The sequence below is a fragment of the Pteropus alecto genome, unplaced genomic scaffold (genome assembly GCF_000325575.1).
Source record: "Pteropus alecto unplaced genomic scaffold, ASM32557v1 scaffold511, whole genome shotgun sequence".
Classification (NCBI taxonomy): Eukaryota; Metazoa; Chordata; class Mammalia; order Chiroptera; family Pteropodidae; genus Pteropus; species Pteropus alecto.
In genome coordinates, this window is record NW_006431911.1 from 1,360,979 (window position 1) to 1,374,992 (window position 14,014).

Genomic DNA, 14,014 nt, shown 5'->3' on the forward strand with positions numbered 1-14,014 from the left:
CCTACTGATATGAGTGGTATCTTTATTATTTGGTGAGTTAACCAGACGTATTAAGTACATTGGTCACAAGGACAAAATGATAAAAGAATACATGCCTTACTTATTATAGTGAAAAATTAGAAACAACCCAAATGTCCATCAGTGGGGAATGGTTAATTAAATTATGGTACGGCAACACTATAGAATACTATGCAACCTCCCCCCGCCCCCTAAAAAGTACATCTGAATTAATGCATCAGGGTCCCCATTAAAGCACTTTATATGCATCGTTTCATTTAATTTTCGCAACCCTATGAAATTCTCACTTTATAGACGAGGACGCTGAGACGTGTCCAAAGTCACGCAGTTAGTAAATGGTGCAGCAATAATGACATCTGAGTTCTTTGGACCCGCAAATTCATTTCCTTCTCCAGTTACACTGTACTAGCTCGTGACCATCAAAGCCGTACGTATTGTTGACTCTTGTCATCTTGATTCAAGATGACACTGGTTTGCATAAACATGAAGAATAGGAAGAGACTCATGTAATAGTAAAAGCAAATATATCTAAATGTCAAAACTAAATTACTTCCGAGTGAGGTAAGTTTCTTGTACTTTCCATGATTGGAACAAAATTTAAGAGTGTACACTAAGATGCTGGTGATGTGTGCAATCCAAGTCAGGGACTTCCATGGATTTTCAGGGCCTTTAATCTGTTTAAAATGCCAAATTATGAGTGAAGTCACACCGTTGAGAAGTCACACCGTTGCTCAAATGGAATTATCGATGTTAAATGTCACTTGTATGCTTGTTTTTACAACTTTCCATTCTTTTAATATTTACAGATGGACAAAAGAGAAAGAAATCTTTGAGAAAGAAACTGGATTCACTAGGGAAGGAGAAAAACAAAGACAGAGGTAAGGGACAGAATGAACTAAAGCAAATGCATCTTCCATGGAGCATAATGGTTGAATTTGGTGGGGCTTTTGAATTGCATAGATTTACGCGGTTCAACTCTATTACGTAAACTAGATTTCTATGATGGAATGTCATTAAAGGTTGTTTTGGTCTACTCTTTTGTGTTCGAGTGGCCCTGTACTGAATTGATGAGTTCAACTGGTTGGAGCAAAGTGTGACTTCAGCCAAGTTTCTGGTTCCAATTATGATTCTGGCCAATCAGCTATGGATAAAGAGAACCTGGGTTGAGTAGCCATGGATAGCATCTCTAACGCTAACCAGCTGTCTGGCAGATTCAGATATTTAGGCAGGGCTAGTTGAATGAGAAAAGGTTTGGATTCGCCTACCATGACTACTGGAAAGAAGCAGTCTCATGCTATGGGATACTGAAGATGAGCCATTCTCACCATTTTTTTCTTAGATCACAGCGTGCTTAGTCTTTGCCCTATATATTTTGGAAATTGTTGATGCTCTTTTTACTGTTTTGTGTCCCCTTCTATGTCTATTTAGGGAATCGACACTTTTGCTACTCTTTCAGAGTTTATTTGTCTTTATTTCAAACTAGTATTCATCGAGCCCACACAGTGGGCATCTGGCCTCCATTAGCACAGTACGGCACAGCTTGTTGTAGCTTGCTTCTATAGTCCTATCCGAAATGACTGCTGAATGCTATGGTCACATGAATGTATTTTTATTTTACGTGACAGAGTAAATGAGTATTGAGTAAAGAGAGCCATGTGCCTCATCTGGGACAATTGAATATCTGCTTGAAAAGTAATAGAAGGCAATAGAACTGAAGGTATAAAAATAAATGCATAGCGATCAGTATTGGACAAGACCTAGCCCGCACCCTCAATCCCAGGCTCTACACCCATACCTTGAACCATGCCTAGAAGGACATGACCTTTGGTTCTTTGGACTAAAAGGAGCTAAATAATTCTAAAGAATGGAAAGCCAATGTTTAATTCTCTTAGAGCATGATTTCTCAACCTCGAGACTACTGATGTTTTAGACAGGATAATCTTTGTCACGGGGGCTGTCCTGCATATCGTGTGAGGTGTTTAGTAGTATCTTTGGCCTCTACCCACTAGATGCCAGTAGCACCATCCCCAACTATAACATCTCCAGACATTTCAAATGTTTACCTCCAAGCAGAGAAAAGGAGCGAAAATGTCTGTGATCCCTACCCCGACTGCACAGTAGAATAATTTGTTGAACCTTTAAAACTTTCAATGTCCGATCCTCCACTCCAGAAAGTCCGATTCCATTCATCTGTAGGGTACTGGGCACGAGTAGCTTTATAAACTACTAAGGTACAACTTCTAAGGTGAGAACTCTGGGCCATTTTCACTGGTAAACCTACCAGGGCATGTCCGATGACAGTAGAATCTGCTGCTAGAGTAACGCAGGCAGAGGGCGCTACCGCTTACCCAGGTACCTATAATTCTCTACTAAATTGTATTCTATTTAATTGGCTCATATACTCTTGCTCTTATTTTTTAAATGAATATTAGTAGCCGGGCAGCTTTTTTCAACTAGAGTTTTTACCCATCCTCTTCTCGCCACAGACCACTTTTACCTTGCTAGATTGAGAGTAGTTTTTGATGTTAATGGGGTACATCAAAGGGATTATTCAGACCACTATATTAGTAATGTGTCATCTCTAATGCTGATTTGTTCTAGGATGATGGCCTTGATACTGAGATTTGGATACTCGTAATGTAGACTTCAAGAGATTCTTCTGCTGTGCACATTCAGGCCAGACTGAGCAGAATGAGCATTTTTGTGGGAGATTTTTGAGTCCCGTCGACAGAGGGAAATGGACGTGTGCTTGTTTATATCATAGAATAGCAGGAAGCAAGAATGTGAGCGAGCAGGGAAGGAGGGAAGAAGGGGCCAGGGAAACTAATCGGCCAACATGCACGGGGCCACTGCACTTTTTAAAGACCAAATCGTATTCATATATTATATAGGCTCACTGAAAACTTGGCAGTGTTCTATAAGGCTGCACGGGGAGCTGGCTAGGTAAAAAAGTCAGGTCCTGATGGTTCCAGAGAAAAGGCACAATGCCTACCCAACTAAGGGGAGAGATATCAGGCTTCGTGGCAAAAGATGTTTGTTTCTTTTTTAAAGTAGCTACGATCTTTATAAAGAAGATGTCCTAGGCTTAAGTGAAGCTTAATTATGTGGTGTCTTTTCTGAACATAAAGTCCTGTCTGTCTGTGTCAGCACATCCATTACATGGAGTCCTGGGACCCAAGGTGTGAGTGGGGAGAACGCGGGTCTCGCACAGTCATAATCGGGTCTCGTGATTTTCCTCCCTTCGAATATTAGCGTTTGGGTTCATAACAGCTGCACATGTGAAAAATGATAATTATTTGAATCCAAGAGTAAAAGAAGGAAAACAGGAAACTCAAAATGACCTCTTGGGTTAGATCATCTAAAAATAAATAGGAGTGGCTTATTAGAATCCAAGTGCTTTCCCAATAAAGAATGATTCACTAAATGTTTGCTATGCTGCTATATTAATTCAATTAAATCAATTAATTGATTCGATCAGAATGAATCATGTCCTCTATTTTATTTCATCGCCTTGACACAATATACAGAAGATCATGTGACACTCCTGTGTCCCTCCTGTCAATTAAGCAGGGTCCCTATGTCTTTTGATTTCCATATGGAAACTAATTCAAGACTGATGCTGATTCAGAAAACATTTGCATTCAGAATATTTCCAAGCCCTTAACTTCTCTGAGCTAAGTTACTTGGCAACCAAAGAGTATTCTTGAAACTTCTAGAATGTTAGAAAATTTCTTGCTTGTATCAAAAAGAAATCACTTTGGGGAAAAAGATTTATAGATAGCTACTTTGTTCCACTTAATGTAATCCCTAATCAGAACACCAGGTGAATGGATTTTATTGTGACATAAATCTGGGGGATGGGTCACCTCTCCACAGGAGAATCTCCGATTGTGCCGTATGTTTATCGACATAAAATCTGGGGATCGTTCAGGTCTGGCACTTTTCTTTATGCTGAAATCATATGCAGCCATGTTATCTTATTCCTGGTAATCTAAGTAAGTTACTATATGTGAGCTGTGAAATAGCACTATATAGGAATAATTGATACAACTTTATTTTGCATCCTATTAAATAGCAGTAGAAAAATCAAGTATCAGTCATCACTGTGTAGGAATTCTGAAAGAAAATGCGTTGAATGCTGTCATCGAGTGCCATTCCTGGAGATGAGAGCACCAGGGGGCATGCGATCCCAGGAGAGAGCAGGAAAGGGCCACCTCCACGGGACTGCGTGAGCCACAGCACAACTTTTGGTCTGCATGCTGAGAGCGTTGAGACACGATCCAAGTGTAGTGAGGACGGGACAGCTTAACGGTGTGTTTAAACAGATTGCCACACTGCAACGTAAAACATGAACTTGGGGTTGGGAGAGACCAGGGTGGAGGAAGGAAGCCTGGTTCCAGAGGTAGGATCACTTCGGGTGAGGACAAGGTCCAGGATGGGGCAGAGGGAGCGGGTGACAAAGGCGGCATGCAGAGGAAGAGGAGAACGAGAAGATAAAGGAGATGTGAGGACAGAGAATCGGATGGGTCATTTAAATAGGCATCCGAGCCACCCAGGATGACGGTAGTTCGAGAGTCTCACTATGAGTCAAAATCAGTGACAATAAAGAAGAGCAATGAGCAGGAGCCATGGGGGACCTTGCAGTAGCAGATTTCTGCCACGCAGCGGGAGGGGGATGACCTGTGAGTTGCAGTAGGGAGCAAAGAAGATGGTGTGCCACCTCCTGACCCCGTAGTTCGTGGGAAGACAGAGTAGACAGTCGCTACTAATGAGGACAGCAGGGGAAGCGGTTTCCTTGGCGAACACACACCATAGATAAGAGTCTGATTCATTTTGTCTCTGGCCCCAGAACACTGAGTCTTCGGTAATGTCCTTAGGGCTTTAAAAACCTATTATCAACTTGATTAGCCACGGTTATCACAGAGCCTCTAGGTTCTTTTTTCCTTTTAACAGAAGAGCTTTGAACGCACAGACAAGCATGTGTGCCTAACACTTTATTTACACATAAAGGAGGGTTCTGCTCAAAAGACTTGTAATGAATCTTCAATTTCACAATAGCCATTATCGTGAGAAGCAATAATATTCAAGGAATCCTGCCTAGAATTTTACAGAGATTAGACACCGCAGCACAAAAGTTTACAGCATAGAGATGTCTCCTTGCTGAAGCTCTTAAGAGCCTTCGGGAGAAAGCAACAAGAAATGAGAGACCTATCCCGACTCTATCACTAAAAAACACACTCAACCAGGAAAGAAAGGCTATTAGAAATAAAAATCTATTGTAGTTGGCTACATCTCTTGAATGGAAATAAAAGAGCAATAAAAATTGGCAGCAAATGAGTTCATGTATGCCACCTATTTAATTTGTATTCAATTATTCTGATTTACAAGTAGAGTGACAGACTTTCGGATATTAAAATGACAAATTGTAGAGGAAACCATTTTTCTTCTTTTTATTCTCTAGGGATACTAGAAATCTTTAAACGAGTCTGCTCGGTTTTCCCTGTATAGAAAACGTGGCTAGGAGAGGAGTCAGTAGTCCCCATTTCATATTAAATCCTGCTATGAGGACACCTATGTGAAGAGACACATGTCACCTGATACATTTATCAATATCCTTTTTGCTGTTGTTAACCCCTAACAGGTTTTGTATACTCTGTGTAGCCGTTAGCCTTACTATCTACATATTTCTAGATTGTCTCTGACCTTTTTGAAGTAAGACTATTTATTTGATTATTCCCAGAGAAAAGGCAGCACTGGTTTACATGTAAGTCCCAAAGTGCACAGCAGGTGGGCTGGCTTGGTCCCCTTTCATTTTTAATTTTGCTAGTCGTGGAGGTGGCCTTTTACCTGCACTGAGGGTTGCATCTTGCTACATTGTCCACATTGATCACTCAAACAAATGTCTAAATTAGTTTTTGTATTATTTGTGCCACCTAGTTTGTTGATGAATGGTAGGCACCTTCTGAACATTCCAAAATTCTGAACCAAAATTCTGAACTTTTTATTTTCTACTTCAAAATAAATTGCATGTTTTGATAGAACCAGAGGTGCAGACTTTTCAAGTTCCATTTCTGCTTTTAATGTAGACTTGGCCATTGGCTCAGCGATGTTGAAAATGTCACCATGGATCAAAGAAGAAACCCTTTTAAAGCCTCTTTCCACCTGATTTAATGTTAGTCTTTTCTTTCAAAGAACAAACAGCTTTAGAATTGTTTTCCCTTGATCATTCTGGTTTTATTCATAGGGGTTATAAAAACAAGGGAGAGGCTAGACTCTAATTTGCTGCTTCCAGAGACCAAATTTTGAATCTAAAAGAAATAATTCATTTAATTGAATTCTTGACGCTCTCCAGCGTGAATCTAAATAATTGCCCATAAGATGCATAGTCCCATGGATCCATATACTTACAATGTATGTGTAACGAATTACTAGAGATATGGAGAGCAACTGGATGTACATCTTCAAATAAAGGCTTAGATTTCTGCACTATGCTCCTTCCCCGAAATTGTCCTTACTAGAGGATTTAACAAATTGTACCCTGCGCCCTTCACTGGACATTTAGTGGTGAGAGTCCACTTCCACGTGTGGCCCGCAGAATGGCTTGAGTACAGGTCATGAGAGTGACATGACAGCCCCAACCCGGCTGTCATGTGGGGATAAGGAACACAAAGGAAAAAGAGCAGACTTCATGAGAGCAGGTTTCGTGGGCTGGCTCTTTCACTAGGAGCCCCAGAGAGTATCCACTTAACTGAATGTCGGTCTTCGCTTCATGCATCTCTATTCTGGCACGTGATAGACGGTATTACACTTATTGATACACCTGACTCTGCGCTTCCTCATCCTACCCCACTCTCGGAACCTTTCGAGAGCAAAGACTGGCCCTACCTTTTGTAAGCTTTGTACTCCCCAATGTGTAAGTTGACACGGCGCATCATCATAGGTGTTCCATAAGTGCCTGTTGGATGAATGGAGAAGTGACTTGTAAGCTTTGCGGGCTCCTGAGACCTATAAATTGAAGACTAACAGTTGTAAAACTGTGTATGCATGAGGATAAAATATTACAGACATTCTATCAAAACTTCATAGTTCTCTATAAAGTTATTTCCTTTAAAACATACTTGAGCTACGTAGAGAAAAAACTAGAGGCCTAGATTTCTAAAACCTGTGTTCTTTATACATACTAGCTTTCTTTATTGAAATAGAATCTTTGGCCACTCCCGATAAACACGAAAGTCATCCTATATTTAGATTGATCAATAAATTCTCCTGAAAACAGCCATTTGAATATGTCTGCCCTGAGGTCTGAAACATGAGTGAGTCTTCACTGGTCTTTCTTGAAAACGAACGTTTGTTTTCCATTCCAGAATTCGTCCCGCAGGCATTTGGAATGCCCTTATCCCAAGTCATTGCAAATGACCGGGCCTATAAACTCAAGCAAGACCTGCAGCGGGATGAGCAGAAGGACGCATCTGATTTCGTGGCTTCCCTCCTCCCGTTTGGAAATAAAAGACAAAACAAAGAACTGTCGAGCAGTAACTCATCTCTCAGCTCCACCTCGGAAACACCAAATGAGTCGACGTCCCCAAACACCCCGGAACCGGCTCCTCGGGCCAGGAGGAGGGTGAGTTGGCCAATGTTTTCTCCGTTGCCAGTACTAGGACAGCCGAAAATGTGGCAGGTTATTTTTCAAGTCTTTGCTCCTGTGAAAACCGAGAATGTCGTTTGTGTCCAAGTATCTGTCGACAACCCCATTCAGAGAGATTTTGCACTGGCCATATGGCACCTGGCACACCCTCAAAGCCTTCCCCTGATCCCTCTCAAAGCCATCGGGGGCCCCTCCTCGATTATCCATATGCCCGTGATATCCTGAACATTCTGCGACATCGCCATTGATCCTGCTCTATTGCAGTCTTCCATTGTCTTAGCAGACTTTCCCACGAGACCGTGAGGCTTAAGGACAGGGCCAGATGTTTTTGTTAATCTCTTTGTCTCCAGCTGAGAACCATGCCTGGCCCAGTGAATTCATAAACAACGAGATTTTTTTCCTTATCACTGGAAATTCTTTTTCTCAAGCACAACTCTCTCTCTCTCTCTTTCTCTCTCTCTCTCTCTCCCTGAGAGGCACAGTCTTTGACAAGGTGTGCGAGGCTAAGGGAGCCACCGGATCTGTGACATTGAGCTGTCTCTCAGCATGTCTGATTTTAAATATGTCACATGTGTCATCTCTAAAGATGAAGTGTCCACTAATGTCCCCAGCAAGAAAGACCATTCACTTCCAGTCACCTCTCTCTCTCTCTCTCTCTCTCTCTCTCTCTCTCTCTCTCTGTGTTTGTGCATGTGTGTACATACACACACACACGTATATGTATGTATATGTATATAGATATAATCTTACAAATCAACACTGTAACAATAGGGTACCATTTGTTGAGTGAGTGCTTTGTTCTAGGCGCGGTGCTATTATTTGACATTTCGAATTTCACATTTCAGGCAAACTGGTTGGTGATTGGCTGAGTCAGTTGTAAACATCTCTAAAATTTCCTAGGTCACTGGGAAATCTTCTCTCCTTCTCCTCTCAGCTGGTGGCCCCAAATCTTTGTCACTTCCAGCCATTGACTGGTACCCTAGTTAAAACCCCAGACACTTCTCACTTAAAATCTTTATTTCTCAATCAGCCCTCAACATTCAGCACCTGTCCAGGATAGAGGGCTGCTTGAGACACTGCTATTTTTCAAGGCTTTGGCTATGTTTAAAGCTAAAGAAATGACAACATTATGGAATATTTGAATTTACATGATGGAATTGTTCTTCCAATCCCGACATTCTCTCAGACTGTGTCTACAAATCCATATATGGCAATAACACCAAAGCTCTATGTTAGAGCTTTCTGGGACTCTAGGGCTAAGTAATCGGCCTCCCAAAATGCCCTCTCCTCTGGCCAGGCCTTGCTGCGACACCAGCAGCCAACTTCTTCCTCTATGCTTTATCAGAGGATGGGTGGCTCTACGGACGTGGTTGGTGCCCTGTTCTCTTCCCCTCAGCCTTTACCGTTCCTAGCAGGCCAGCCCTCCCTCCACCTGCCAGCGCCACATCGCTTTGCTGAAGGCTCTCTCTGATGGCCAGAGGAAGCCCACATGCAGATGACAAGCTGCAAGCACTGAGGCATTAAGGTCACCTCCCTGTCCCTACCAGAAGCTGCCCTTAGTCAATGACTCTTGAAGCTTGGGGTATAAGTACCCCAGCGCCCTGACACCTTGGCGGGGATAGCTCCGAGATGTTCGACCTACACCGTCTCCCACGGGTCCCCATGCGCTGGGCTTTAGCTGCCCAGAGTGGTCATAGGCTTGGCGACGGTCCCTTCGGAGGCTCTTTTCCCTTCCCTTCCCTTTCTCATTTCCCCCATTTCCCCGCAGCTGTCTCCTGGGACCACTTCCTTACTAAAGTCCTCTGTGCTGCTTCTGGGGGAAACCAAGCAGACTGTTTTATGGAATCTTCCTATTTAAAAAAAAATCTACTTCCTAGAGTCATTTTTTTTTTTTTTAGATTTTTTTATTCACAAGCCTTCTCTGACTTTACCTCATTCGTTGAGTATGTGATTTCCTTCTTGTTTCAAGGAACGAAGTGGTTGGGTCAAAATGTTTTAAATATGTGTTTGCCATCTCTTGTCTTTCATTTGGAAAATGTTGTCTATTGCTGAAATTGTAGCTGCCATTACCTTACCCTACACTGTGGAGGTTTTCTCACTTTTTTCAAAAGGCGTTAATTCTTTCCCTTTTAAAATACAAACAGTACAATTAAATCAAGCAGCATTATTTCAAGTGTGATAAATAATCATAGGCAAAAGTATTTTTTAGATGGCATCTATGGAAAGCCATTTTTATTTTCTCCATCTTCACTCTTTGTTTATGTCTACATGTAATTTGCAGGGTGCGATGTCTGTGGATTCTATCACAGATCTTGATGACAATCAGTCTCGACTGCTAGAAGCTTTACAACTCTCCTTGCCTGCCGAGGCTCAAAATAAAAAAGAAAAAGCCAGAGATAAGAAACTCAGTCTGAATCCTATTTACAGACAGGTCCCCAGGCTGGTGGACAGCTGCTGTCAACATCTAGAAAAACATGGTAAGCAGACTTATCTGTCGGCAAGCACGTACTAAAGACTTTCATCGATTCAGGCATCATTCATTTAAGCACCCATTTTTATTCTGCGTTCATTCGATCGATCTCTGGGCCAAAGTTTTCTTTGTGAAGATAGCTGAGTGTTTGCTTAAGAGATTACTGAGTTAACCAAGATTTGGGGGGAGAAGAGATCCACTTGATGACATCAGATTGCTGAGACCCCAAGAGTCCTCAGAGGTGACCCTGGAGGTCAAGAAGTTTAGGGGAAAGCAAGACCTTTGGACTGGGTCTGTCCCCAGAGCCCCCATCAAACAGAGCGGGGCCACTTTTATCTTTTTTGTCCTTTAAAGTTATTCATAAGGCTTTCTTCAAAACATAAGATTCCAGCTTCTTTTTTTAAAAAAAGATTTGAAAACCATTTCTTAAGCGAATAGAAAATCCATAGCTTTTTTAAATACATAGTTTTTGACAACAGGTTTCTATATAGCTATTTGCATTTTTGCAGAAGGACGTCCACTTAAAATGTCTTCATGATGACCCTTATAACTACTCAGTTCCAGTTAAGATGTTGACTTAAAAATACTGTACAGTTATTTTTAAATGTTACTGAAATTTAGACTTGGCTCATCAAACTGCCATTTCCATAATGTAAATTTGTGTGCTATAGTGTTAGCATATATTTTATGGACATGAGAAAATCTCTTAATTGCTTCTTTACCATATAAATAATATGCTCATTGTAATAAAGATAAAAAAGAAGCAGAAAGCAAAGAAAGTTCTGAGGCTATTACGTAGATGTAAATACTATCAATATTCTCATTTATTTCTAATAAAATGGAACTTTATTAAAAATTATTAAGAGTATATCGAAATCTCTTAATCAACTCATTTTATATGGAAATCACTTGACAAAATATGAGTGACTTAATATGCTTTGAAATTTTGTTTATACAAAACTTTAACATATATGTGTGCACGTGTGTGTGTGTGTGTGTATCTGTCTCTTCTTGGAAGGTTAACCGGAGGACAAGGTAAAGGTCTTAGTTATTTTGAATTCTCAAGTTAGTATCATAACACAATGTAGATGTTCAATAAATATTGTTTGAGCAGAATTGGTTTTAAAAATAGCTTAGCAACTAAAGAGTTCAGTACTTTGAATATGTAAATTCAGCTTCAATTTCACTATGAGGTAGAAAAAGAGCCACATGCTTTTGTAATTATAATTTTTTCCTATAAAGTATGTAGGGAGTGAACTGTAAGCATTTTAAAGAATTCAAAACAAGAAAATTCTACTCCAATCGTACAAAAATCCAGTGCTAGGTTTGAGTAACTGCTTTCATAAAAGAAAACTTGGTATGTCTTTTTATTTTCTGTTTGAAAATAAATTCCATTTAAGCTTATTTTAAAAAACCAAACAACAACAAATGGCAGTTCACTTTCTTTTTTTGGAATAAAGTGCAGTTTAGGGCTTAAAGGAAAGACGGTAACCTGGGTGATCTCTCAAGGCTTTGACATTCTATTCCACGTTTTCATGTCATTTAAACGAAATAGCTCTAGAAAAATAAGAGACGTTCAAAATCGAACAGATATCATCTTAGTCACTGTAAACCAATGGATAAAGAACAAACTTCAAAAAACAATTCTTTTATAAGACTTTATTTGCCAGTTTTTGAAATGGGTAGCAAAGAGTTTGATTCACTTTAGCCTTATAAATATTTATCAAAGATCTTTTCATTCTCTTCAAAATTGGTCTCGGACAATGATCTAGGCTCCATCTATGTTTGCGTACATCACTCTTCCCCACTTATTTCTCACCCATAGCAATGCTTTCTATATTATTAGGTCAAATTCCTTAAGATTTCCAATTTCTAAGAAGCACACATTAAAAAAAAAATAACCTAGACAACATCACGAAGAGTCATATTTCTGAGAGTTATATTTCTGAGATTTAGGCTGAGTTCAGGGTCGGGCCTCCTGCTTATTATGCTTGTCCTTGTTACTTGAATTCCCTAAGCCTGAGATTCAGGCACTCTGGGTCTAGTTTTCATTTCAGTTTCTGATGAAAAGGAGAGAAATGTGATCACGTCGATTTCTAGGACAGGACACAGTAAAGTCACATTTCTTTGCCTTTTTTTTTTTTTATGTACACTTGTTTTTATCAGTGACTGTCTTAAGCCAAGGTTACTGAATGCCTAGACTGTTTCTTCTCTTTGAGGAAAATCACTGTAAAGCTTATGTCAGAGAACAGCATTGCCTGTCTGAAGGCTGTCATTTGCTCTACCTAAAAAAAGTAAATAAGTAATTATAAAAACTTAAAATGAATTATTAGCTATTGAGATATATAGGAATTATAGCAATTGATCACTAACTATTTTTTTAAATCTCAGTCATTTTTCCCAAACAGAAAAGTACTATAATCGAGTACATAGAAATGGGCATTTTGGAACAGCCTGGAGGAATCCAGCCAAACGAAGAGTCCCACCTGTGTAGAAAATGCCCTTTTGTGACATCTCACTTATGTAGAAATGTCAACTATTTGGAAACCATCAGAAAATAAGAAAATAAATGTGGCCAAAATTAAAAAAATTGCCAAGACCTACTACTAAATTAAAATTTTCTATTTTGCACGAAGAAGACTCACTCAGTTAAGTGAGATCCTATTTCTCTTTATATAATAGTCGATGCCAGGTATGATCCTGAGTTATTTTATCTGTATTAGTTAATTGAATTGTTGTATAACTTTTGAGGCGGATACTTATTATGCTCATTTTGCAGATAAAGAAGTATAATTATGGATTTGATTCTAATAGCTTGATTATCCTGTTTTCAAGCTCCCGGAGAGGTAGAAATAATAAATTAGGCTGGGGGTTAGACTCGGTTATGGGGCAAATGCATCAATAGCAGCAACAATGAGGGTACAGACATCTTTTGAAAACAGATGCAAAGCAAAATCCCACCCAAGAGCAGAGCACCAAGATAAGTAGCCTCTCACCATGATTCTCTCAAATTACTCTGGAAATTCAGGACACCACTTATAACATATCAAAGAGATAAGTGCGGTATTTATGGATGTTATCTTTTCTAACTAAAAAAACCTGGAAAACCAACTCAAAAAGTCTTATACTTAATACACAATGGGGCAAGACCATAATGTAAATATACAAAAAGATATCCATTTCCTATATAAGAACAATAATCATTTATGTACTGTTCTGATAAAATAATTCATTCATATTAATATCAAAAATGTAATATACCCAGAATATCTGTAATAAGAAGAAATGTGTATGAAGAAAACTGCAAATCTTTACCGAGAGATATAAAACATGACTTAGTCAGATTAAGATGCTTACTTTATTTCTGGATGAAAGAAATGGTATAAATATTTAAATTCTTTCCAATTTAAACACATCTCGTACCAGTCAGAGCTTTTTCAGTGGCAAGACGGAGGGACCCAGATAAAACTAGCTTAAGCAAAGCACCCTCCCCCATTTCTATTTTCATACTTGAAGTCTGAGTTTGACATCTAGATTTAGGCACAGCTGGGGCCAGGATTCAAATGATGCCATGAGGGCATCAGTCTGTTTGCTGATTTTACTCTGAGACCAGCTCTCTTCATGTGGCTACAAAATGGCCGTCGGCACTCCAGTCTGGCATCGCCCTTCTAATTAATTATCCCAAATGATCCACCAATGAAAGAATAAATGTAGATGATGAGCATCAGCGGCCATATTTAACGGCTTACACAGGAAAAGGAGGACCATTCAGACATTCTGTGCCCCGGAAGAGAGTACATCATACCTCTTAGGAAGTACTCTTGCCCCCCAAATCAAACCTGGATCAGAGAAAACTCTGTCTCTAATTTTCTCTCCAGAGG

General features: G+C 39.9%; 1 protein-coding gene across 4 annotated transcripts in view; it reads left to right on the forward strand.

The window, feature by feature from the left end:
• The window catches only part of ARHGAP6 (Rho GTPase activating protein 6), a 446,194-nt gene that overhangs the window by 386,946 nt on the left and 45,234 nt on the right, over positions 1-14,014 (forward strand). For all 4 annotated transcript variants that reach the window (XM_006906035.3, XM_025041011.1, XM_015599343.2 and 1 more), the window contains exons 3-5: positions 825-896; positions 7,383-7,639; positions 9,945-10,140. In XM_006906035.3, coding sequence (XP_006906097.2) covers positions 825-896; positions 7,383-7,639; positions 9,945-10,140 — 525 coding nt within the window. The remainder of the gene's footprint in view (positions 1-824; positions 897-7,382; positions 7,640-9,944; positions 10,141-14,014) is intronic.